We start from the raw sequence: 22,214 nt of genomic DNA, 5'->3' as shown, positions 1-22,214 counted from the left end.
ACATTGTTGGGCTGGATGGTGGGAAGGATAAGGTCGGCTGGAAGGATTGGAAACGGATTTGGCAATACGTCGTCCACGGAAGGAATCGGGGCGCATAACAATGAAATCGCACACACCTTCTTACCGATGATACCGATTATGTTGTTGGTCATGCACTGCTCCGACATTCGGCGATAGTTTTGATGACATAGGTGCCTTACTGTACGAAGGAATTTTTGTTTTGGCTAGACCTCCCACGTCGCCATTCGCGGGGCTCTCACCAGATCTCACTGCTGTCTCTCCCCACCAACACCCCACCACTGCTCCGAGTCTGTCTGTTGTCATTTCTCACTACTACTACTCACTACTACTACTACAACAAAGTTTTCCAGAATAAATTCCTCTATAACGACCTCTATCATTTCAATCCTACCAGTTACATTGTGATCCACCCCCAATTGCAACCATGGCACGCAAATTCTTCGTTGGAGGCAACTTTAAGATGTGAGCTTCGTCTATTCGGCGATCAGTCTCGCTTGCAGTCACTAATCGATATGATAGGAATGGCACCAGCCAGTCCATCAAAGAGATTGTCAACAACCTAAACCAAGCCAAGCTCGACCCCAATGTCGGTATGCACGCCAACCAGCTCGATGGAATATCTTCCAAGGATGCACACTGACGGTTTGCTCGACAGATGTGGTCATTTCCCCACCCTCGCTCTACCTCCTTTTGACCCGCGAGCTCCTTCGTTCTGGACTCGAGGTCGCCGCGCAGAACGTCTACGACAAGCCCAATGGCGCCTTCACCGGAGAGATCAGCATCTCGCAGCTCAAGGACTCCAGCATCACATGGGCCATCCTGGGACACAGTGAGCGTAGGACAGTCCTCGGGGAGTCGGATGAGGTGGGATCATGTTCGGACGCTCGTAGGACAACAGCAGCTAATTGACTGGATAGTTCGTTGCAAATAAGACCAAGGCGGCCATCGACGCTGGGGTTGGTGTGATCCTTTGCTGCGGCGAATCGCTAGAGGTAAGTCGTGGAAGAGTAGCCGGTGCTATTTCCCACTGCTAAGCTCCGGATCCAGCAACGGGAAGCCGGCAAGACCATCGATGTCGTCACCACGCAGTTGAAAGCGGTTGCCGACAAAGTCAAAGATTGGTCGAAGATTGTCGTTGCCTACGAACCCATCTGGTAAGACATCCACGAATTGGGCGTGGACACGCACTCTAACCGTACGGCAGGGCAATTGGCACCGGCAAAGTCGCCACAACGGAACAAGCACAAGAGGTCCATGCTGCTCTCCGAGAGTGGTTGAAGAAGGATGTCTCCTCCGAAGCGGCCGAGAGCACCCGAATCCTGTACGGAGGTAGCGTCAACGAGAAGAACTGCGGCGAGTTGGCGAAGCAGCCCGACATCGATGGATTCCTTGTCGGTGGTGCCAGCCTGAAGCCCGCTTGTAAGTGCTAAATTACTATCTATCAGAATCTTGTGACGCTAACTGGCTAACAGTCGTGGATATCATCAACGCAAAGCTGAGCTAAATGGGTGGGTTTTAGACCCAAGGTCACCTAGGGATCTAAACAGAGCACTCTTCCACAGTATCCTTTGCAAGTAAGGCGGTTACATTGTGATCTACTGTCCAGAGTCTTGACTCCTAGGCAAACCCGCTCGCGGGAAAGTATGTATATCAGTGACGAGCAGTCTAGGTAAATCCAATACACGTCTCCGATATCCTGTCAGCAGCATGTTTTCTGTAAATCCGGCAGATGTTCAATCCACGAATTATGCTCTCCCGATCATATCGGCTAGGAAGTTCGCTGTTCCACCAGTGCAGTTCCTCCCAAGGCCCTTTATAGCCGGCAATGGACTCCCCGATCTAGGTTTCCGAGGAAGCTTGCACTGCCCAGTTCCTAGTAGGATTGGTGTCCCCCAAGCTTTCCTAAACGGAGCCTCGCTCTGGATGTGGAGTAGTGATCAGCGGACGGCGAGACAAGGCTACCGGCAATTCGGAATGGACTGCTGGCGGTGCGGACCCGTCTGAGACTCCCAATAAGTGCCATATCCGGCGCCTTACTCGTCTTCTCCGCCTTCGTTCCCTGTCTTGCAATGAGCGATTGAAAGACGCACAGGGCCTCTGTTCGGATATCTGATTATCCCCGGGGCTTCACTCGCTATCAATTTCTGCACCGAAGGTAGTACGTATGTTGTCTCAGAAGCATTCCTTATGACATGGTCACAATTGCTCAATTGGGATGGATTGATGAAGTGTCAGAACGCCGTGGCCGAATACTAGCTCCTCTTCGTCCAAATCTTGCCCCAACACTTTGACCTGGTTTATTTGCCTAATGGTGATTTGACCTCCAATCTTTTAATAGTGAATCCAAGGAAAGTCGATTGGGTCGAATACGTCGAATCACACCGAAGCTCACCACCCATGTACCTGGTCAGGGATCCGATCGAGGACGACGACAGCTGCACCTCCAGCAGCTGAGGAAAATCGCATTTTTAACTCGTCCGCCTCACTTTTCGAGTTATCGGCGGCCTCATCCCTAATGGATACTCGAGCCGCGCGGACGCAGAACCATCAGGCTGCACCAATGCCGTGTACTCTATTCCTGCATCTGCAAGGCTGGCAGTTCCAACCATCGCGACGAGCTCCCGCGAACTCCCCAGGCTGCAGAGAACGATGCGAGGACGATGCAGAGAGCGGCTCACCATGTGGAGAACCCGCAGTTCGACCAAAGAGCGAGCATACTTACAGGTAGTTTCGGGATCAAGGGAAATCTTATTTTGACTACAGGACGGTCAAAGTCGAGGGCAATTTCCAAGACCAACGGATGTGTTCGGGACCTTTATCGGGACGTACGTAACAGCGTATGCCCCGTTGCATGTCGGTCAGCAAGTTGCCTCGAATTCAGGGACTGAAAGCTGCATCCTTCTTTTCTCCGGAAGTTTGAGACAGTAAGTTGGGATGTGTTCACAACGCAGGGCAGCAGGAACGGCGCACGAGAACCGAGTGCATTACCCGGTTTTTTGGGTGCCACCCCAGATGCTCTCTCAACTTTCTCAAGGCACACAGCCATTCAAATGCTTCGTCTGGGTGAATCAATGGATCGAGTCCTTCCGAGAAGGGTCCCGTCTCGACCACCATCCACAAGGTTCTCCATGGAAGGTGTACCGACGCTTCTAGAGCGGAAGGATAGGACAAAACCCGCAAGTATATCCGAGTCATTCCATTTAAGGCGTTTAACTTCCCATCCTTACCCATGTCGACCACACCGGTCAGCATCGAGGCGATCAATCGACCGACGCCTCTTTTTCCCCTTCACTTCATACTTGAGCTCCAAGGCTATGACCCCCTTCCACCCCAATGACAAGACGCTGACCGGACATAGTGCATTATTTCGAGCTTGCGACACCCAGCACGGGTAGCTCGTATATCATTCAAGTTTGAGGGTGATGGCTGGATTGTTCCCCTGCAGAAATGGTCAAATGTCATCAAAAAGTTCCATCAGCTGTTCAATGCCGCCTCATTCTGCCTCTTGGTGTAACCAAGATATCAAGCAGTATCCAATTACCACCTAGTAATCCGGTCCATGCTGTTCTAGTCCATTGAGGTCTGCTGTAGGGTTGGATTGGTAAGGATGGTTGAGCCCGTGTCTGGCGATGCTCGATTTTCATATAATCCACCCATATCCCCATTATACCGCATCTCCTTCGTTCTACCCCATCCAGCATCGTATGAAGTCGTTCAATTTTTACGAGACACGCAGTTATTTCGGCTATAGTGTACTCGCTTACATTTTTCAAATCCTCTGAGCCACCTCTATCAATCAGTCACCTCCTCTGCATATCTGTCAAGATGATGCAACACGGGCAGGTTCCTCTACCGCCTCCTAGTGGAATGCCTCCGCAGCACGCGGGAGCACCTCCATGGCCCCCTTCTGGCCCCCCGTCGGGACCTCCGTCGGGACCTCCTCGCCAAGGAAATGTCGCTCCTGGCACCACTGGTATCCGACATGGTCAATCACCAGGCAATCAAAAGATTACCGTGCCCACGTACTCCATGTGGAAGCTGCGCAAATTATTAAATCCTAACTTACCGCCAAATAAACGTCAGGGCTGGGATGCAATTGATCCTTCTCCGTTGCATGCCCCTGAGACCGAAATGGCACAACTGGTGAAGAAACGAAAAGTGGACAGCCGGAAGACACCTCAAGAGCAACTCAACAAGCTCAGCAGCAAGACAAGCAAGGGTGGGATGCAGGTTGAGAAGTTCATCAACCATATGAACAGTATGCATCAAGAGCATGACCCTCATGGTGAATGGGTGCTGGTGTATTGTGACTGGCATGAAAAGAAAACTCAAGGCCTACCGGAAATCCCTGAAATCTCGGTGATCTTGAAACGTCAACAGAAGACCGACTCGGCGAATTCTCGTGCGTTGGCCTCATCCTTGGGATATATGACGTCGGGATATCCTACACAATTTCCGAATCCAGCATATCCGCATATGCCTCCGCAGAATGGGCTCTCTCAAGGATACCCGCCTCCTAGTGCCCCACACCATCTACCAAATCTAGGATCGAACCCTGCTGTCAAGCCAAGTCACCCCCAGCAGATGGCTCCGCCACCACCGCCAACGGGAGGGGCACCAATTCTGCCTCCCCCCCTGGGCATGCCGACGCAGAAAGCCCCCAAAGGAATAACCGTCGTCCAAGGGAAGAATGATAGCAAAGTGGCCAAGAAGGGGAGCAAAAAGGCTCTGAAGCATGACTTTTCCTCCGACAGTGAGGAAGAGAAGAAGATCCAGGTGGAGCACGTCACCACATCCACGTCGACCATGAAGCTCCCGAAAGACGAGCCGTTTTCCGAGCGGTTGACTAAGACGTTCGAGCGAGGCCACGAGGATGCGGCGAAGCTTGGCCACAAGCATTCCAGGAAGAATTTACGGCAGTCCGACCCCATCGTGATCCCGAATCGCCCTGGGAGGAGAGAGCAGAGCTACTACACGAAAGGTCGGCGGATCCCTCACCGGGAGAGCTCCTCCGAGACGCTGTACATGGACGATGGCTCCTCTTGCTATTCAGGCGGTGGTCTCACGGATGACACGCCGCCGAGCAGTCCAGGCAGCTGCTATGTCGAGCCCCGGCTGACAAAACCTTATCACAAAGGGGGAAAGCCCCAGGGCCGACACCATCAACAGCCTCGCTATCAACAGCCTCGCCAGCATCGCATCGAAAGGCCGCTCCAAAGGCCACCCCCCCCCGTATCTCCCTTGACAACATCTTTCGAACAGCCTCGCTCGCGTCGTGTCGAGAGACCGCTCCCACGGCCACACACTCCTATTTCTCCCATGTCACCACCACCATTCAGCTACATGAATTCCCACCGTCCCTATTATCAAGACGAATCCCCCCCTCGCCGAAGCCCTCCCGTCCTCGCGCCCGAGCCCCCACCCACCTTTGAATATCGACACGGAATCGGCGCTCTCCCGCAACTGTATCCACCGGGCCTAGGCCCCGCCGCCCCTCCATTTTCAGGCCGTCCGGGTGGACAAGCGAACATCGACATTCCGCCAGGCTACGGCGACTACTTTAAAGACGACGGGTACGAGCGGGAGACCGACGCGCTGAACTATATCGAGGACAAACGACATTCACTTTTGCGTCAAGCCAGGCTCTTGAAGATACAGTTGGAGGAAGAGGCGGCGTTCAATAGGCATATGGGCATGCGGGACCTGGAGGATGAAGTACGTGCCCTTAGGTCCCAGGTTCGGGGCTCTAGTTCTCCCTTCTCTTATTCGCCTGGATATTGAAAGTCCCTTTTAGTTAGCGTGATGAATATTGGTTTGGCATCACCCTGGTATTTGATTGGTACGCTTGCTTCACTCCGTTGGATGAGACATATTTCTCGCTGTGTATAGATATGTTGCGCGATTGTCACGGTCACAGATGTGTTAATATTTGCTCTGCAATTGTATAGTGAGGCTATATTCGATAACGGCTTCTGGGACGGCTGGAATACTATTTAGTCGTAGTTACAGAATGATATCAATCAGTTTATTCTAGCGTCGGCATGAGTACATCGGCAACATCTGGCTTACGATGCGTTCTTCATCTCTCGCAATCTCGCCATCACTTCCGTCCTGGTGTTTTTACCAGTCGCCTTCACGATCTCAGGATCCTCCAAACGCATAAAGACATTATGCTTCTTCTCGTCACCGATGGTAAACTTCCCCTGCGTCTCCTTATTCTCGTCCGCAAACTTCTTGAGGCCCAACACGGCGTCGCTCTGGCTAACTAAGACAGCAAACTTGACGTTGCCCTTCGTATACTCGTGCCCAGGGTACACGGCGGTATCATCAGGCAGCGCCGCCAGCATCTCGTTCAGCGCTTTGTCCATCTCCGCGGCGTTACCCTCGAAGAACCGGCCGCACCCGCCGATGAACAGTGTATCCCCCGTGAACACGGCCCGCTGGTTCGTCGAGGAGTCTTCCAAGTAGTAGCAGATGCTGTCCTGCGTATGGCACGGGGTGTGTAGGGCACGCACGCTAATGGACGAGCCGATGGGAAATGTGCTGTTATGGGAGGGAGTGGTGGTCACCTGGTCGCACTTTGCGCCACCGATGATGGGAACAGGGTAATGTTGTAGCTGCACTGGATATCAGTTTCCATGACCGGATTCATGCTGCGCGGGTTCGGCCTTACCATCTCGACGTTTCCGCCAGCGTGGTCATGATGACTGTGGAAAAACATCAGCGGATGATCATCGTATCGATCTGGAAACGTACTGGTGCGTGTTCACGATGTTAGTGAGCTTGATATCTCCCCGGGATACCAGCTCCTTCAGGACTGGCAGGACTCTGCACTTCGGTTAGCGAATTTGATATTTGACAAGCAGAGCATGGACTTGGACTTACTCTCGTGGATGTGCCGGGTCGATAACGACGCTATCCTTGGTCTTGTCATCCGTGACGACGTAGGCATAATTGTTGCCCGACCCCTCCCCTATGGCGTTGTTATTCTGGCTGTCATCACCCTTCATAGGAGCGAAGCAGAAACATACACATCGGAATTGACCTGATATGCATGGCTCGAGACTGCTTCGGAGGTTAGCGAAGTCGAAGTGATTATGTGACGTTGACATCCGTCGACGGCTTACTTGGCGCTGTGAGAGATTCCGAGGAAGATTAGATCTTAGAGTTGGTCTTACTAGAGCTCGAAAATATGACATTTATGGTAGAGCAGGATTAAGTATGATCTGATAATTATATATAGGACGTAGGTACTCTTAACTCTGTAGAATGCATATTTCCTGTTTATGATGACATATCGTAGCCACCACAGCAATAGAATACCGAATATTACGGCCGAACAGTACACACAGTAGCCAGATGTGGACAGCCCCGCACCACCAGATTGATTTCTTCGGACTAACTACGGAGTAGTAGTTAGTACAGATGCTGGTAAAGTGTTGTCGCACTAGGATGTGCTAATTGCTAAAATGGTTGGGAGTCAGGTGATTTGGTGACAGCAGCAAACTCACTGCAAAGTTTGTTGTATGTTCTAGCTGAATGCCCAGTTCCCTGGCCCTGCATCTAACGTATCGATCTTGGAGCAGATGCTACAGAAAGCTGATGGTTGAACCTCAAGTTTGTGAGGGTTTGGCTCTGGACAACGGAAATATTTTGATCCGTACAGGTTCAGTAGCACTTAGTAACACTTCACTTAATATCTCCCAAGGGAAACAAACATATTTAATCAACAAGATTTTTTAGCATTCTATTAATTGTAACTAGTTAGATAAAGTAGCTGAAGCTTGAGATTGTGTGATAGTCTTGGGCTTCGCCCAGTCTGTGTTGTAGCCTTGCGGCCTGAGGAAAGAGCCGCCCACAGCAAAAGATGTAATTTAGCGTGCCGAATAGGGAAAATTTACGCTCCTCGTTTTGAAAGTAGAAATCTATCATTACATCGCTTTCCACCTGAATCTGACAATGCTGCCTTCGCGTCGCCTTGCCTGTTCTTCGTATTAAGATGACTACGCATCCTTGCTTTGAAACTGCACGAGTATCGCTTATGCCGGCCTCACTGAGAAGGGGTAGCATAGCTTACTGGTGATTTGCTTGCCAGCTTGGCGAGCAGTGGTGGAGTCGAGGGGTAGTGAGAACACTGAGCGAATTGTAGGTGAGCATTGGGTGAGCACTGGGTGAGTAGGGAGTGCGGCGGTGAGAGCGCTGAGTGAGGCAGTGAGCAAGGTGAGCTGACCGATCACCAGACAAGGATCTTAATCCGTCTTCATAGAGCCCCAAACGGCCCTAGGTTCTGCGTCCCATATAGCTACCCGCGATCCTTCTTTTTTCTGATTGAGTCACGAAGGAATTTAGACAATTCGAATTTCGACCGTCAAGCCCGCTTGGGCTTCCAACTCGAAATAGCCTCTAGAGCCCATTTTGGACACAGATTCGAAATAAAACTAGTCCCATCTCTTAACCACACTCCTAAGAACCTTGAAGACAAAAGGATACGCTCTACTCATGGCTATCCTCTTGCTCAAGGAAGGGCCGCATGTAATGCCCCAACAGGGCCAATGACGGAATCGTGGATGGGATGTTCAATTACCCGATCGGAGAAAGGAGTATGGTCTTCTAGAGCGCATATATCGGAATGTTCAACACCAAACTCTCTTCGTCTTTGAGATCCTTGGACTTGCAATTTTAGACGTCTTTCCATTTAGGGAAATGACACCTATCCAATAGAGCGAAGGCTTTTAATCAGTAATGTTAGTTGCGTGTATTTCATGAGCTGTTTTGATTGTTAGGCTGTATCTAAAAATCAGCAAGTGAGCTCTTTTCACCAACTCCCTCACCCCGTCAAAGAGAGCACTCTATTGTCCTTCGCTTCTCCGGTGAAACCTTCTCCTTGGGTCTTCGTTCGTTATCGGATTGTGCTCCATCATCTCCCGGTAGTGCTGATCAGTGTCGAGCCTCTTCAAGTTTGGAGTATTCCTCGTTCTCCAAATGGAGATCGTATAGGGACCCTAGCGCAGCCTCACGTAGCACGATATGACAGTCCTGAATGGGAAGCGCACCTGGTTTTGTTGAACTCGAAAAAAGAGTTCTGCTAGAGGACAAGCGGATGAGAGAGCATACCCTATCGCACAGCTGTGGGCTTCTGCAATTTCGAGGGGGTTATCGGCATGCAGCGATGGTCGAGCTCGAGGTCGCATGGTGGAACTGGCGCCGGGCTCTGTAAGCGTTTGCGGCCGCGTTGGTACGGAACCGACTCGTCAGTGTCGTAGAGTTGGTGCTCTTTGTCCTCCTTTAAGTCGTTTTTTGTTTCGTCAGCGTCCTCGTCACCGGCCTCATCACCCCAACTCAGCTCCACGTCGACGATAACGCCGCCATCCTCTTCAAGCGCCTGCAACCGCGGCCGCTTCGTTGGGCTCGGGTTCTTCGATCGCGAGCGCGAAAACTGCTTGAACACTTCAGGCGCCATCTCCTTCAGCTCACCATCTTTCATCCGCACCAACAGGTTGTCGCTCGCTAGTCACCGGATGGCGAGAAACTTGTGATGCAGTGACAGTACCGCCCACGCGACACATGCGAACAGGCAACGCCGGTCGACACCCACCAGCTTTTGCATCTCGATGTTATGCCACAGCGCGGCGAACTGGTTCGACACGTCGGCTGTTCGCACCACGTATACAACTAGCCGGCCCCCCTCCCTTACCATCGGTACCCATGTGCCGGCGTCAAACGACCGGTGGAGGTCGGCTCGCAATAGTATTCCGTTCAGCGCCGATTGAATCTCCAGGTCGCTGCTCTCGCCCATATTGGAGTCCCACCACTCCCTCTCCCCCGCCTGAACCAAGTGCGCTTGTTCACAGAAGTCAATGATGCCCGATACCTGGCACAACTGGTCGCGGCCCTTGAGATCCTCCATGTATCCGCTGTTGCGGAGTGAGGGCGGTGAGGGATCAATCGCGAGGGTGGAGAAAGCGGAGGGGAGGTCGGCGTCGGTACTAGGGAGACGCCAGTGATCCCACGAAACATATACGGGATATTTGTCTGCAGAAAGCGATTGTTAGAGGCGCCTGGCCATGGCAAATGAATCATCGCTGTGACTTGCAGTTTCGATCGCTGACAAAGTAGAAGACGTCACCATCGGAGGCAACTAACGGCACACCTGGCGTGCACATCTTGCTGCCATCGGCTGAGCGAGCGAACCAGCCGGTGCTCCAGCTATTGTCGGAGGTGATGCCGCAGATAATGAGGGCTACATCGTAGTCGACTATATCGCCGTCATCTAGGGCGGGTAGCTTAACGAGCGTGTTGCAGTCCGGGTAGTGGGGATGGCGCACGATAAGCGTTGGAACGCGGCCTCCGTGGCCAAGCGGCGGAGTGGGGCGAGGTTTGATAGCGGGCATAAGAGAGGTTGCGACGGTTTTCGACAGAAACTTGAATGACGATAGGATGCTCTTAGGTTTTCGGCGGGGAAATGACGCCACAAGAGGTCGAATGTGCCAGAGGGTTGTTGCTAACGTTGGGACTTCGACGCTGGAATGCAATACTCCACGATTTAAATGCTGGAGAAACGTGGACTGGAGAGTTGCTGCTGGAATGCTCTATTGCTGCGGTGCGTGGGAATGTTTGGGGAGAACGACCGTGGAGCCTAATACTGCTAGACATGTATGTAGACTAGGCAATCTGAGACGGTCTTTCCTATTCGATAGACCAGGATAACCAGAGGTCGGCAAGAGATGATATCATTGGAGAGGTTTTGCAACCTCCGATCCACAGTACGTTAGCTCAATTCAAGCGATGTCATCCTTGTCATGTGGCCGCGTCGGCGCAGGGTTAGGCGGTACATCGATCAGCGCAGTCGATCTCGTCAGGAGAACATCAGAGGCGGTGGCGGTGGAATTGTATTCTCCGAAGATGAAACTCATCGGGAAGCCGATATCAAAGGGCACTGACCCATCAATAGCCTTGATGTCTTCGTCAGACAGTGACACGCTCAATGCATCGATGTTGGACTTCAGATGCTTGACGCTTCGCTGACCGACAATCGGGTGGACGTAGGGCGCCTTGTGCATCACGTATGCAAGGGCCTGCGAGACTGGATTAGTATAAGTACTGAAGAAATTGAAGGGCATTGGCTTACGATTGCGTGAAGGCTGGTATTCTTCTTCTTCCCCATCGACTCCAGAGCATCCGAGATCTTGGTGTCGTTCTCCGATAATTCGGAACCACGGGTACTGCCCTTCTCACCTGACTTCCGGGCCTCCGCAGACTTGAACTTGCCCGCCCCAAGTGGTGCCCATGGGCAAATGGCCATACCTTGGTCACGGCACATTGGCATGATCTCCCTCTCCATATCCCTGAACCCAGCGTTCCACTTGCCTTGATACACCGAGAAGGGTCGCAAGCCGTTGGCTTTAGCGTAGTCGTTCGCCTTCACGACGATCCAGGCCGGGGTATCAGAGACACCGAGATAGAGGACCTTACCGGAGGTGATGAGGTTATTAAGGCCGTGCATGACCTCTTCAACGGAGGCGGTGAAGTCCCACCAGTGGAGATAGAGGAGGTCGATGTAGTCGGTTTGAAGCTTCTTGAGGCTGTGCTCGACTGAAGTTCGCATGCTCTTCATTGAGTTACCGACGTAGTTAGACTGCAGTGGCTCCCTATCGCGATGTGCGTTGCGGAAACCTGTCGTGTACTTTGTAGCAAGTCTGCAATGTAAGTCAGCTAGTAGATTCCATGATCATCCCAATTGCGACGTACACTAGCTGCTCTCGATTGCCTCGAGCCTTCATCCACTCGCCTATCCAGATCTCTGACTCCTCATCCTGGTAGTTATTTGCCCTGGTCTGGTTGTCAGCCAGTCTAATCCACTTGCGCTTTTAAGCCACACACACGTATCAAGGAAGTTGCCTCCCAGCTCGTAAAATGCATCAAGCACCTCGAACGATCGCTCTTTGCTGCACTCGCCCATGAACTCCTTCCACGCGTCGCCGAAATTCATCGTTCCCAAGCATAGCGGCGAGATTTTGGCGCCGGCCGATGGTGCCAGCACGCGATGGTAGCCGAGAAGGCACTTTGGCTTCGGTGCAGGTGCGAAAAGTGACATTATTGCTCTCGTTGAATGTAGATTGCGACTTGAAAGGCAATTGTATGGGGCCCGGCTCACTGATGATTTGAAGCAATTGAGAATGCGGGCACGCGCTCATGGAGCTCATTATTTATGTTGGTCGTCGGCGCAGGCGGAACTGCGTGAAGTCATTTTCGGTAACTAACGCTAGTTCTTGAGGCCTGTCTAAGTCAGTAGAGAGCTTGCAGTTTAAACCTAGTTAGCTAATTACGGACCGTACCGATACTCGCATGGTGTTTACGTCACAAGGAGCTAATGCACCTGGCTGACGTTGATAGGCTCTCTAGACAATTCAAATCCATGCACTCCTGTTATTGGACGACCACTGCAGCCTCTGTGACTGTAATATGAGAGCATAGCACAACAGACCCTTTCATTTCAGATCAAGTAGTCATACTTGGCTCACTGTAGCAGCCCGAATCATAATTAGCTAGTCAACTTGAACAACGGCCTCCTTCCGCGCTGTGCACGCCAGAAATTTGTAGACCGAAAGAGGTCTTCGCAACCCCGAATCACCCAGCTCCAATCTCAAGCAAATGACTCGACACTTCCCATCCGCTCGAATCCCACGGGTCCCGCCAGACCATGGTACCCGTAATCATGCTCCCGTGACCTTTCATATCTAGACACAACCGTTCTTCGTCATACGTCTCTTCCGCACGGATCAGATTGTCCTGCATGCTCGGTATGGGTAGCACTCCCGTAGGAGAGCGAAGGGCAATTTGACAAAGGCAGCTAGATAATAGAGATCGGTCTAGAACAGCCAAATAGCAAGGGCCCAAGCAAAGAAGAGAACAGAAAGGGGCACGACGAAACGATCCATCGAGCGACGGGCCTCGACATTGGTTATTATGTGCGAAGGCAAAAGGAGGCTCTGCAGCGGAGCCATAGCGTTTGACACCATCATGCTTCCGAAATTAGCTAGAGCTCGGCACGGATACACGGATACCGCGGATCATCCGCGAATATCGCCTAACCGGATAGCAAACTTGGCCCACTTAGGTCACACCTAACAACCAACCTTATTGAGGTGTTCTTTTGATCGATGTGACGATTAAGCAAACCATGAACTTTTTTAAGCACTCCAAATCTCCATTCAGGAACCTGAAGTACCGGACGGATTAGACCCAGTTATAGGTGTATCGATCTCACTCGCATGTGGCGGGGACGACCTCCGAGGTGGAGAGGATGATCGGATAGAAAGTTGAACACGTCGTAGAGGCGGTGGCATGAAACCGACCGCGAATTGCTGAGGATCCTGTATAGACACATTGGCCATGCTGCGCGAGGAGTAGACGGTATATAGTTTGTACGGAGGACGCGATATGATGCAATGCGCGGCGAGCGACATCATCGTTCCTGGCTCGAGTTGTAGCAGTTACTTGCATGCGCAATCGCGGTAGATCAAACGATTCTTCAAATAACACCCCTTTCAGCGAGCGACTTAACACGCGAGACAGCTACATAAGTTAATCCCGGCGCAAAGTCCCGCTTATCAGCGATGTTCAAAACTGCCTTTTCAAGTGTCACTCCCTGGCTCTTGTGGATGGTGATAGCATACGCCAGGACCAATGGAAACTGGGTACACAGGCAGGCGACAGAACCGCGAACGAAGTCTCGGCGGGACCGGAATATAGGCACGAGCTTTTCGCCGTTAACCTCGCGATGCGGGATCGCTTCGATGAATCTCCAATCGACAGTATAGACTAGGATGCTAGACCGATAGTAGTTAATTGATAGAGAGTCGACAAAGGTGTTAGGAAAGCGATAAGGTAGAGAAGGGAGAAATAAGGAAGAGATGAAAAAAGAGATAGATTTTAAGCAGAGGAGCTGAGTAGAATCTATGTGATCGGCCCTACTTTATTCACTCTTCTACCTTCGATTATATGTATATCTGTTTCTACCCTCTTTCGCCCGCATGACTTCCTCTGGTTGATTTTGAGGGACGGAATCGCCTAAGACGACACTATATCGCACACGCTGAAGGCAATGAGTGTTCGTATAGATGGTTTCAGGACTATAGGCCGTATAAGAACATAGATAATGCCCGGAGATGTCTCGAGGATCTTGCTTTCCTTATCTTTACTTTCTTCTATTAATATTGTCCGTAAGACTCGGCTGCTCTGCAGTGTCGAATTATCTATACTTTGCGATATTATATCTCACTTCCCCGAACAGCCCCCTAGAATGTAGAAGTCTACATACATGCTAATCTACTGTTGTCCCATTGAAATCGGATATAGGACGTGTCTGATGCCGTGATGCTGGTGAAAGGGTGCTCTATGTCGAGCTTTGAGCTTCTAGTTAACGAGAGCGCAGGCCCTGGGGACAGCGACGACGACGAAGTCCACAGAGTTAACAGAGATGGAAGAACAGGTGGCATATAATTACAGTAGATAATGATAATTAGCAACTTCCATGTTGGTACAGCCTAGTGGTTGTTCATAATAAGTTATGCGATTCCGAATTTGATACGTTTTATCGGAGAGAGTGAGAGAGAGAGATTCATACAGATACGCCAGTCAGGCCTCTCTGCGAGGCCCATGTGGGGAACTACCTAGGCTGACTAATTACATGCGTTCAGCGTTCATGCCTTGTGACCTTGTGCCCGTGTGCCCCCAAGTTCGCTGCGTTCTCTACATTTCTTCAGTTCAAGTTGTTTCCAATCCAGCTGCGGCTGCGCCAGGCCTTAGCAATAAGGCATGAATGATATTAGCCACGTAATCAATCAATTCGGTCAGTTTAGTAATCAATCTGAGCGAGTACTGAACGGCGAATGGGTTATGGGCCTAAGGGAATAATGCAGAGACCAGAGCTGAGAGGATACAGAGCCTCAACAACCCAAACTTCACCATTCCAGCATTCCATTCCCCCACCCATTGAACATTTACATATATATACATCCATCTCCCCCACCGAAAACTTAGTATTACATACTGCACGTGTACCCTTGGCTCCTCATTGCGCCTGCATTCGCGATTTGTCAGCTCGCATCGGAACAAGGTGCTCGTCTGACAAAAAAGCTTCAGTCCCTAGACTGATACTCCACCGTGGAGTTTCTATGTACAGTATGGAGTCTTTATTTATACCAGCGACCTCCTGGGAGACCGAACCCATATACATAGTATTACATGGTCAAATTTCAAACTTATAATCACGCTCAACTCCTCGAACTCCCACTCCGTCTATGCCCCTACCACTTTTCCTCATCGGCTTCGAATAAGCCAGGACCCACCATGAGCGTCTCCTCATGCTGGCGAGGTCCCAAACGACCGTGATGTTCGCCGATACAGGTCGATGCCGGCATGGCGGCCCTGGCACGTTGAAATACTGCCGCGGTCAAGGCCGGGAGAGCTGTGTTGCTCTGTTCGCGAAAAAATACGCCGTCGACGGGCTGAAGCACAGCCTCTCGGGGTCATCAAGCGAGCGGAGGCCATCATACTCAAACGTCCAAGACGACGTCGACGAAGACATGCATGTAGCTGTTGCGAAGAGATGGACAGAAGCACTTCGGCTTGTAGAAATACGATGCGAGCAAAGCTCCATCAAATGACCGCCGGACCGCCGAGCAGTCGTCCCAACGGCTGCGGTTCACTTGCCCATCTCGGCAAGCAGCAACGCCTCCATCTCTTCCTCATTCGTCCCTTGCCCAGGATGCAGAGGCTCCACCTTTTGAACAGCATGTCCGGCGCTCGGAAACTGCAGCGTCGTGCCATCAACGCCAGCGTTGCCTCCCGCGGCCATTTCCGCCCCCTGCGCATCCACGGACGCAATCGGTCGAGAACCCAGCATCATGGCCGGCCGCGCCGGTGCGGCAGGGGCTGCTCCCGCGCGTGTTCTCAAACCCGGGCCGGAATCCCTATCGTCCATCCCCAGTCCCGCGACGCTGAGTTGCTTGTCCAGCATTTTCTTTAGGTACGTCCGTATCTCTTCGCAGGCGCACTCTTGGTGTTCCAAGCATTGCTGTTTCAGTTGGAGGCGCTCCGCTCGCAACAGCATCACCGTCTCGCTCAGCGCCACCTTTTGCGCCGATAGATCGCGGTATTGTTGTTCCAGGCGCGCCACCCAGTCTTTCTTTCGCTGCCGGCATTTAGAGGCCGCGAGTCGGTTTCGAGCTAGATGATGGTCGCGTTTCGAGACCGGGGTTTGCGAACCCAGCCGAGCTTCTGAATTGCCGTCGGGCGATTGGGATATGCCGATCGGGAGCGTGTCGGTGGTCTGGTACGACGAAGTTCGAGAGGCAGAGCTTCCAGTCTGTGGCGTGAGGGAGGAGGAGGAGGCGGCCGACGGTGTGGTCAATGGATTCGAATTCAGTGCCGGGATGGGAGAGGGTTTCGTCGCTCGTTGACTTTTCCGTGTAGGAGATACGGTTTGTGACGACTGCGTGTCGAGCTGTGTGCTGCCAGAAGACTTTGTCCGAGAAGGGTTCGAACCGGGGGCCGAGGTGGTGAAGTTCGAAATCCCCGAGTCGAATGCGACGGCGCTGACGCTTTTTCGTTTCAACTCGGGGTTTGGGAACACGCTTTCTTGCCCGCCGTCTGAAGGGTTGTTGGGTAAGGACTGGTGTCCTTGGAATCCCTTTGCCCGACCGCGTGTCGACTGCGAGGGCGGAGTAGAATTCATTCCAACGTCTGGCCGGGCTCCAACAGCTCGTTGCTGAGGGAGGTAGGATTGTAAACCAAATTGAGGGTTGACCGCGCCAGAAGGTAAGAAAGGAATACTGAAATCGTCCTGGCTCATCGCCGTCGAACTGGTTCCTTGGCCAAGGGGTAGCGATTGTGCTGGAGACGAGGACGCAAAGGCCCATGACGGATCATATCCAGACAAGGTTGTCGCCGGCGCGGCGTTTGCACTGTCACCAGGGGCACTGAATTGACTCCAGTCGGGTACACCAGAGTCTTCTGCAGTCGAGTTGGCTGCGCCAGAATCGTCATCAAATAGACCGTCTAATCGTTCAGAATCCGAATTGTTGTCGGTATTCGAGGGGCATGGTTCCATTCCGGAGAATCCGATATTTGATCCATCTAGTACGGTTTCAATGGTATTATAAACAGGGCGATTGGCAGCTGGCGTCGCTCGATTGAGGAGGTTCGGGCGTCTTTTGTTGATTCTGGCTGACACCATGGCCATGGAGCTGAAATGGAGCTGAAAGTGAGCTGAATATATATTAACTGGGCCGGGTTGCTGATATCGAGAAGACCCAGCGTAAGTGACGATCGAGTGACCAGTTGAATGGACAAACTGGGCAATGCGATTGATCGGTTCGCTAGCGTGCTAGGTTACCAATGTGATGATTTCGTTGATTCACCAGCGTCGTTGTTTGTTGCTCGTACGTGATCGCCGAGGAGCGAAGACCTCAGAGAGCGGTTTGTTGGAACCCTAGTATCTGCTGAGTCAGTAGTCCCGCCAAATTTGGACAACTGGTCGCGTGTCAATTGGGGGTGGAGGTTGTAACGAATTTAAGCAGGGCAGAACGATGGGAGAGGCTCATGAGAGTAGCAGTATACGTCATGGCTCAGTGGATCCCTAGTGGGGTGTTTGCGATGTAGAGGGGAATGGACACAATGGCAGCTAGGACAGGGAGGCTAGGGAGTATGGATCGAGAATCTTGACGAGTAGTTTATAAACGTTGAAGATGCAGCATGAGGCCACGGATTGATATCTGGGAGACAGCAGTAGATACCTCACAACAGTATTCTGATGCACGAAGCATGAAGAATTGGATGAGGAAAGTGGTGCCCGGTGGTGGCTGGTGGCGCACTGGGAACTGGGAAGATCGTCTACTTAGTGGGCGGTTGGGGGGAAATGGCATTTCTCACTTTGGCATGCGGCAACTCATGGGGAATTGTACCCCGCCAAGAGCGGGCCCCCTGCCCAGGAAGCCGCCACCAATATGAGCCATGAATACATTTAAGTTTTGGCAATCGTTATTGTTTCCCGCTGTTGAATTGAGAGCTATCAGCTAAGGAAGAGAGGCAACTTAGGCTCCTCTCTTCTTCCTGTGTCAGGTACTAGGAATAATAACTAACTAAACTATAACTAACTAAGTTAGTACATGTCTGTAGTTACCTCTGATACGGAGTTTACATCGACTGGCGTCAATAGAAGAGCTAAAGATAACTACTGCACTACAGTGATAATCAGTCGGATCCCTGACTCTCAATCCAGTCTTTGCCGTGCTTTGACCTCAGTACTCTGAGCTCTTAGTATTCTCCTGCACCTCTTGGATGATGCATGTTGATATTATAGAATCCATTGAACAGTTCGGATCCCTGTCTTCGATCCAAACCGTCCAGCTTCGGGCCTTTGGTATGGACCTATGGCTGGCATGACATAGAGTCAAGTTCATTATTATTGAGAAGAAAGATGGTCCCCTTAAAATCGGGTAAGCCGCTCGGTATACAGATCTGAGCTCTGGTAAGGGAAGCGACTCTTCTAATGAGAGGATTTCAAGGACCAACAGGACGCCAGATGTCTTGCCGGGGATCTTGTATCAACCGTATGTGATGATGAACTAGACATAACTATATCAACAAGCTTCTAAACGACGATATATGACGTTACTCCGGTAGAGAAGTGTCTTGTAGGATCTCCATCAAGGCCGTGACAGATATCTCTACAAGCTATAACCAATCTTACCCAGTGATAGTACTTGCTAATAATTATGGTGCTAAATGAGGATAGAGCGGTAAACACTACGTATGTCGGTAGGGTTAGCTCACAAGGTCCGAAAATTTCCTCACCGCCGCATCTACTGGATACTCCCTTACAATCTCACGCAACGACCATTCGGCCTAGACCCTCCACTCGTCGCTAAAAATTTCGTATACCGTCGAAACCAGTCGCTCGGGGTATCCGTCCCGATACCAGCACGGCCCGGTTGCTTCACTACCACGCACTCGTGCGCTAGAAGGATCAGAGCTTCCGGCCGCCCTCGCCCTATAGACGAGCCCAGACACGGGCTCACATTGCCTGGCGACCGTCAGGGTTGTTGCTGGTGTTGAGTCAAGACGACCTTGACGATGGCGACACCTCGCGATCGTGCCACGGAAGACGGGAACCGATGGACAGTCGGATAGAACGGAAATTGGAATGGCATCAGAAGGCGTACCTTGACCCGTCGTTCCCTGCAAGGGTACGGGCGGTTTCGACGATAGCTTCAGCGCCAAAAGAAGAAGTCGACGGAACGGACATCGACAACGAACAACAGAGATCGAAGAATCGAAGAACGAAGAACGGAGCGGGAATCCAGCCTACTAAGTACCCGAACCCGGCTGCTGTCGAACCAGCTACCATGGGCCAGTGGGTCGGGACTCGGGAGGGCTGGTGCGGTGCCGCCAAAGGATCGCTGCAGCCTGCAGGTAGGTTCGGCTAAGGCGCCAGGCGCCGTGCAGCTAGCGCCTAGAAAGAACGTGGAAACGTCTCCAGAACGTCCAAGCAGCTCCGACGTTACAAAACATTACGATATTCATCGAAGCCCAAACAGAATTCATTAATTATCTGGCTGTACTCGTAGCCACTATCCGATGCCACGCCCTAATACCCAATGAGTTCTCCAATCAAGCCCCCCCAGCAGCAGCAAGCGCCTCTTGCCGACTGGTGCTCTGAGGATCGAAGTAGGGCTTCTCCCCCAAGCTCACGGAGCGCGAGCCCGAGCGCTCTCCCAGGCCCTTATTGATGTAATCCGGGGTGGCAGCGTGGAAGACGCTACGGTTGTCCCAGATGGCGACATCGTTGGGATTTTGCCAGCGCAGACGGACCTGCAAGTCGTGGTTCTCGACGATCAGCTGGACGAACCAGTCGAGGAAGTACTTCGACTCCGCGTCGCTGAGCCCATTAAGCCTCTGGACGTGGTTGCCGACGGCGAAGACGCTCCGCCACCCGGTGACGGGGTTGGTGCGGATGGCGGGGTGGATGGCCTCGAGGGCCTCGCCAAAGTTCTCGGGGGCGCCGCGCTCGGCGCTGTAAAGGGGGAAATTGTTGCGGGCGGCGGCGTTGTTAAAGTCCGGCTGGGCGGAGTAGAAGGTGAGCTCGTCGAGGAAGCCCTGGAGCGGCTTGGAGATGCGGTCGTAGAGCTCGTACCCCGAGGCCCAGAGGGTGTCGCCGCCAGTTTTGGGGAGCTCCGTGAGTCTCAGGAGGGCGTAGTCGCTGGGGACAGGCTCGAAGGTGATGTCGCTGTGCCAATTGCGCTTCTGGCTCTGCGATAGCTTCTTGAACCGGTCGGCGTACAGCGACTTGAACCCCACGGAGGAAATGGTGCTAATCTCGTGGTCGTCGCCTCCTGTCGGCCGTGAGGCATTGGTGATGGGGTGAATGTGTAGCCCTGACGTCGCGGGCTTTCCGGTGAGTTGGCCGAGTCGCTGAACGAGTTCTTTTTGCAGGTCGTTGGTGATGTTGTCCTGCTTGCGGAAGAAGACGACGCCGCGCTGGGAGACTGATGTTGTGTTATGCAAGGGAATATTCAAGACTTTTATTTTTGGCACTCTTACCCGTGATGGCCAAGTCGCGGAGCAGTTCGTCAGAGTTAGGTGCACGCAACCACTCAGCCAGATCGACGTTGGCAAACTCCTTGCCAATCACGGGGGTGACATCGAACTGCTCGAACTGGTCGAGGGCGCCGCTGAGTTTCAATGGCTCCTTGTGTCCCGTCAGGACCTTTAGGAGTCCATCTGTAGCACTATCAGTCTTTGTTGCTGACCCAGCTGACAGAGTCGGCATCATAAGTACCTTCTTCAGGCTGGACAGCTGGGGCTTGCTCCTTGGGAGGCACAGGGAGAACTTTCTCGGCGATGGGCACTACGACAGGGACGGTATCTACAGTTGCTGAAGGAGACATAATGCTATAGTTTGAAGACACCAATTTGAGACTTGTAGTTCGTGGACTGAAATGGACTGAAGGGCTTCTCTTGAACTGGCGAATGCTTATCGGTGGCCTTCTCATGCAATGACTATATACGTTCATGAGACCCGGTATGAAACTATTCATCAACACGTAAATTCTAAAACGGGTTCTAGTCAGAATTACGCAATCCTCGTCATGCGTTGCACCATGGAGTTCGCTCGTGGTGTCTGTGTTGGGAGAGCGTAGTGCATTACCGAGAACCAGTGCAGTAGAAACACGACCTTGTTCAGGCATCGCATCTGCTTCACGCCAAGCGACCCTAGACTGCCGTTGCAGGCGTGTGGGGTCCGACCATTGACCAATACCTTATTCTATAATCATCTTTTCAGTTGCTGCGGACCTGGGACAAGCATGGAGAAATGCACGCACATCACGCCACTCCCCCACGCCGTCTGCCCCGCGCGACCCTTGCAAACCATGCAGCCATCAAGCGCCGACTGTGGAGTAGACACGCGTTCAGCACCAGCCCTGTCGACACCTTAAATCTGATGATGCCATAATAGTATCTTATACGTTATCCCGCTTAGGCATGATCGACGGGGGTAGCTACAACTACCGCCGCCCGCGACGTGCTGAGCAGGTGAGAAACCATTGATACCCTGATAGCAACCAATTCTAGCTCAGAGGATTGGTCTGGGTTGGTGTTGTGATATACTGGGCCATTGTCTGTGCCCAGCTGTTCCAGCAGCAGGACGTGCCGAGTTATCCAGTTGGGTGGGGAACTGCGGTATAGAGAAACATTGAGTTACGAAACCTAGACATTAATACTATCCGCAAAAGGTGATAACGTGGCGGGCGCTCTAGCGGCGCGACTGTCTTCTATCGATACGATATAGATGTTTCGATTACCGGGGTGAAAAGTTGGATTCCTCGATCCGATTTTCGGAAACGTGTCCATCGAAAGTTCGAAACTGACGTCTGAAATCAGTAGTGTTCCTTCGTCGTCGTCGAGTAAGTGAACCATCATCCTCCACGCCCGATTGGCAGCATAGGTAATTACCTTGTAAACTTGATAATCAATGCACTGACGTGCTAGTAGGTATAAATGACACCGTTATGGGATATCCGTGCCCCATGACCGCCCCACAACCCAGGCCAAAAGTACAATTTTACTACCATCATCTATATATCAGAACTCAGGATGTAAATCGATATAAAAACCGAGATCCTCCGTAC

At 52.0% G+C, this 22,214-nt stretch overlaps 9 protein-coding genes across 9 annotated transcripts; 2 read left to right on the top strand and 7 right to left on the bottom strand.

Annotated features, from left to right (window-relative positions):
- The first annotated feature begins 271 nt into the window (after positions 1-271).
- P152DRAFT_248821 (Triosephosphate isomerase) lies at positions 272-1,627 on the top strand. The gene is made up of 7 exons (XM_033674694.1): positions 272-483; positions 541-611; positions 677-885; positions 939-1,013; positions 1,069-1,175; positions 1,226-1,440; positions 1,494-1,627. The coding sequence occupies exons 1-7, from the start codon at positions 446-448 to the stop codon at positions 1,523-1,525; spliced, it is 747 nt and encodes a 248-aa protein (XP_033536845.1). The 5' UTR covers positions 272-445; the 3' UTR covers positions 1,526-1,627.
- Positions 1,628-3,846: 2,219 nt separating this feature from the next.
- Positions 3,847-5,802, top strand: P152DRAFT_471832 (uncharacterized protein; the record flags this gene model as incomplete). The annotated part of the gene is made up of 1 exon (XM_033681102.1): positions 3,847-5,802. The coding sequence occupies one exon, from the start codon at positions 3,847-3,849 to the stop codon at positions 5,800-5,802; it is 1,956 nt and encodes a 651-aa protein (XP_033536844.1).
- Positions 5,803-5,951: 149 nt separating this feature from the next.
- On the bottom strand, positions 5,952-7,290 carry P152DRAFT_456264 (Metallo-hydrolase/oxidoreductase). The gene is made up of 6 exons (XM_033678961.1): positions 7,149-7,290; positions 7,053-7,086; positions 6,907-6,994; positions 6,778-6,849; positions 6,695-6,728; positions 5,952-6,638 (listed from the first exon to the last, which is right to left on the bottom strand). The coding sequence occupies exons 2-6, from the start codon at positions 7,075-7,077 to the stop codon at positions 6,087-6,089; spliced, it is 771 nt and encodes a 256-aa protein (XP_033536843.1). The 5' UTR covers positions 7,078-7,086; positions 7,149-7,290; the 3' UTR covers positions 5,952-6,086.
- Positions 7,291-9,372: 2,082 nt separating this feature from the next.
- On the bottom strand, positions 9,373-10,605 carry P152DRAFT_248752 (uncharacterized protein). Its single transcript, XM_033674693.1, has 2 exons — positions 10,115-10,605; positions 9,373-10,053 (listed from the first exon to the last, which is right to left on the bottom strand). The coding sequence occupies exons 1-2, from the start codon at positions 10,410-10,412 to the stop codon at positions 9,533-9,535; spliced, it is 819 nt and encodes a 272-aa protein (XP_033536842.1). The 5' UTR covers positions 10,413-10,605; the 3' UTR covers positions 9,373-9,532.
- Positions 10,606-10,799: 194 nt separating this feature from the next.
- Positions 10,800-12,115, bottom strand: P152DRAFT_392362 (sterigmatocystin biosynthesis dehydrogenase stcV; the record flags this gene model as incomplete). The annotated part of the gene is made up of 4 exons (XM_033676143.1): positions 10,800-11,096; positions 11,150-11,717; positions 11,770-11,850; positions 11,904-12,115. The coding sequence occupies 4 exons, from the start codon at positions 12,113-12,115 to the stop codon at positions 10,800-10,802; spliced, it is 1,158 nt and encodes a 385-aa protein (XP_033536841.1).
- Positions 12,116-12,536: 421 nt separating this feature from the next.
- P152DRAFT_456262 (uncharacterized protein) lies at positions 12,537-12,964 on the bottom strand. Its single transcript, XM_033678960.1, has one exon. It carries the CDS (start codon positions 12,814-12,816, stop codon positions 12,649-12,651), a length of 168 nt encoding a protein of 55 aa, XP_033536840.1. The 5' UTR covers positions 12,817-12,964; the 3' UTR covers positions 12,537-12,648.
- Positions 12,965-16,006: 3,042 nt separating this feature from the next.
- P152DRAFT_366082 (uncharacterized protein) lies at positions 16,007-16,363 on the bottom strand (the record flags this gene model as incomplete). Its single annotated transcript, XM_033675421.1, has 1 exon — positions 16,007-16,363. A coding segment is annotated over one exon (357 nt), but the record flags the coding sequence as incomplete, so codon positions are not given.
- Positions 16,364-18,738: 2,375 nt separating this feature from the next.
- P152DRAFT_248693 (uncharacterized protein) lies at positions 18,739-19,596 on the bottom strand. The gene is made up of 2 exons (XM_033674692.1): positions 19,248-19,596; positions 18,739-19,108 (listed from the first exon to the last, which is right to left on the bottom strand). Exons 1-2 carry the CDS (start codon positions 19,430-19,432, stop codon positions 18,931-18,933), a joined length of 363 nt encoding a protein of 120 aa, XP_033536838.1. The 5' UTR covers positions 19,433-19,596; the 3' UTR covers positions 18,739-18,930.
- A 99-nt stretch (positions 19,597-19,695) lies between these two features.
- Positions 19,696-20,972, bottom strand: P152DRAFT_447448 (taurine catabolism dioxygenase; the record flags this gene model as incomplete). The annotated part of the gene is made up of 3 exons (XM_033677995.1): positions 19,696-20,570; positions 20,626-20,805; positions 20,864-20,972. The coding sequence occupies 3 exons, from the start codon at positions 20,970-20,972 to the stop codon at positions 19,696-19,698; spliced, it is 1,164 nt and encodes a 387-aa protein (XP_033536837.1).
- Between the last annotated feature and the right edge of the window lie 1,242 nt (positions 20,973-22,214).

The sequence above is a fragment of the Eremomyces bilateralis genome (genome assembly GCF_010015585.1).
Source record: "Eremomyces bilateralis CBS 781.70 unplaced genomic scaffold P152scaffold_4, whole genome shotgun sequence".
Taxonomy (NCBI): Eukaryota; Fungi; Ascomycota; class Dothideomycetes; order Eremomycetales; family Eremomycetaceae; genus Eremomyces; species Eremomyces bilateralis.
Note: the sequence above shows the minus strand (reverse complement) of the source record. Positions and strands in the feature narration are given on the sequence as shown.